The 1091-nt window shown below is 30.2% G+C and overlaps 1 protein-coding gene across 1 annotated transcript in view; it reads left to right on the forward strand.

The window, feature by feature from the left end:
• Nucleotides 1–1091, forward strand: part of LOC101492429 (uncharacterized) — a 12453-nt gene that overhangs the window by 8577 nt on the left and 2785 nt on the right. Inside the window, exons 6-9 of the mRNA XM_004497909.2 lie at nucleotides 270–312; nucleotides 357–563; nucleotides 802–845; nucleotides 977–1039. Of these exons, the coding sequence (XP_004497966.2) occupies nucleotides 270–312; nucleotides 357–563; nucleotides 802–845; nucleotides 977–1039 (357 nt within the window). The remainder of the gene's footprint in view (nucleotides 1–269; nucleotides 313–356; nucleotides 564–801; nucleotides 846–976; nucleotides 1040–1091) is intronic.

Consider the following 1091-nt stretch of genomic DNA (forward strand, 5'->3'; position numbering starts at 1 on the left):
AATTGTACAAAGATTATTATTATTTTACAATTATATAAAAATTTCTCCTTTTTTCATAGCACATAAAATTTCCAATACATTGACACAATATATAACCAAATATCATTGCTGACAAAAATAGATACATGCAAATTGGTAATGGCATAAAGTTTCACAATGCCAACATTAACATTTCCCTCTTTTATTAATATCCATGGCACACATATATAAACAGGAGTGAAGGCTTTTGGATGAACCTTACTACTATTCAGTTTTCTTTATCATTGCAGGTTATCATATTTGTTGATAACTCTGGTGGAGATATTATTTTGGGTATTTTGCCTTTTGCCAATATTTAGCTCACCCCTGTTATTTAGAAGTAGGTTTGAAGTGTTCAGATCCCTATGAAGCACCCAGTTGTCATGAAGATACTTCACACCTTCTAGAGGGCTGGATAATTAAGCACTTCACTTCACTTTGGCTACATGGTTGCTTCATTGACTCCATCAATCCTTTAAGATCATTTGGCCTTTTGCAGGTTGTTTTGGCTGCTAATGACTCATCTTCTATCAATTATATCAAAGGTAACACAAATTAGATCAATGTCTTTAAATACCTGAAGTTCATTTTTCTTTACATCGAACTTAGAGGAACAACAGGTTTTGTAAATCTGTTGTAAGTACTTGTATTAAATCCACTAAACTCTTAATTGTGGATGGCATTATTCATAGTCCATTTTAAAGCATTTTGAAATTACAATTTCTTTGCGTGTGGTGTTCTTATGATCTCTTTGACATTGCATGCTTTTTCTGTTGGGATTAGACAATGTAGCATTATCCTATATAGGCCTTGGTTGGATAAATAGCGTAATTAATCACATAGAGAATTAATGTTTATTAAATAAGTGATTGTATATAAGTTGTTTCTATAATAAAAGATAAAATAAAAGTCAACTACTTTAATATAAACTTTACATTGTTTACATAAACTATGACAGAGTCGAAGTATTGAAACAAATCTCTATGCTCAATTTAAATGTGATTCTATCCAGATTGCCATGGTAATTCTTTTTATCATTTCTTTTAACTTCTTAAAATATGAGAAATTGAATA

Source organism: Cicer arietinum, chromosome 4 (genome assembly GCF_000331145.2).
Source record: "Cicer arietinum cultivar CDC Frontier isolate Library 1 chromosome 4, Cicar.CDCFrontier_v2.0, whole genome shotgun sequence".
In the NCBI taxonomy this organism is placed as follows: Eukaryota; Viridiplantae; Streptophyta; class Magnoliopsida; order Fabales; family Fabaceae; genus Cicer; species Cicer arietinum.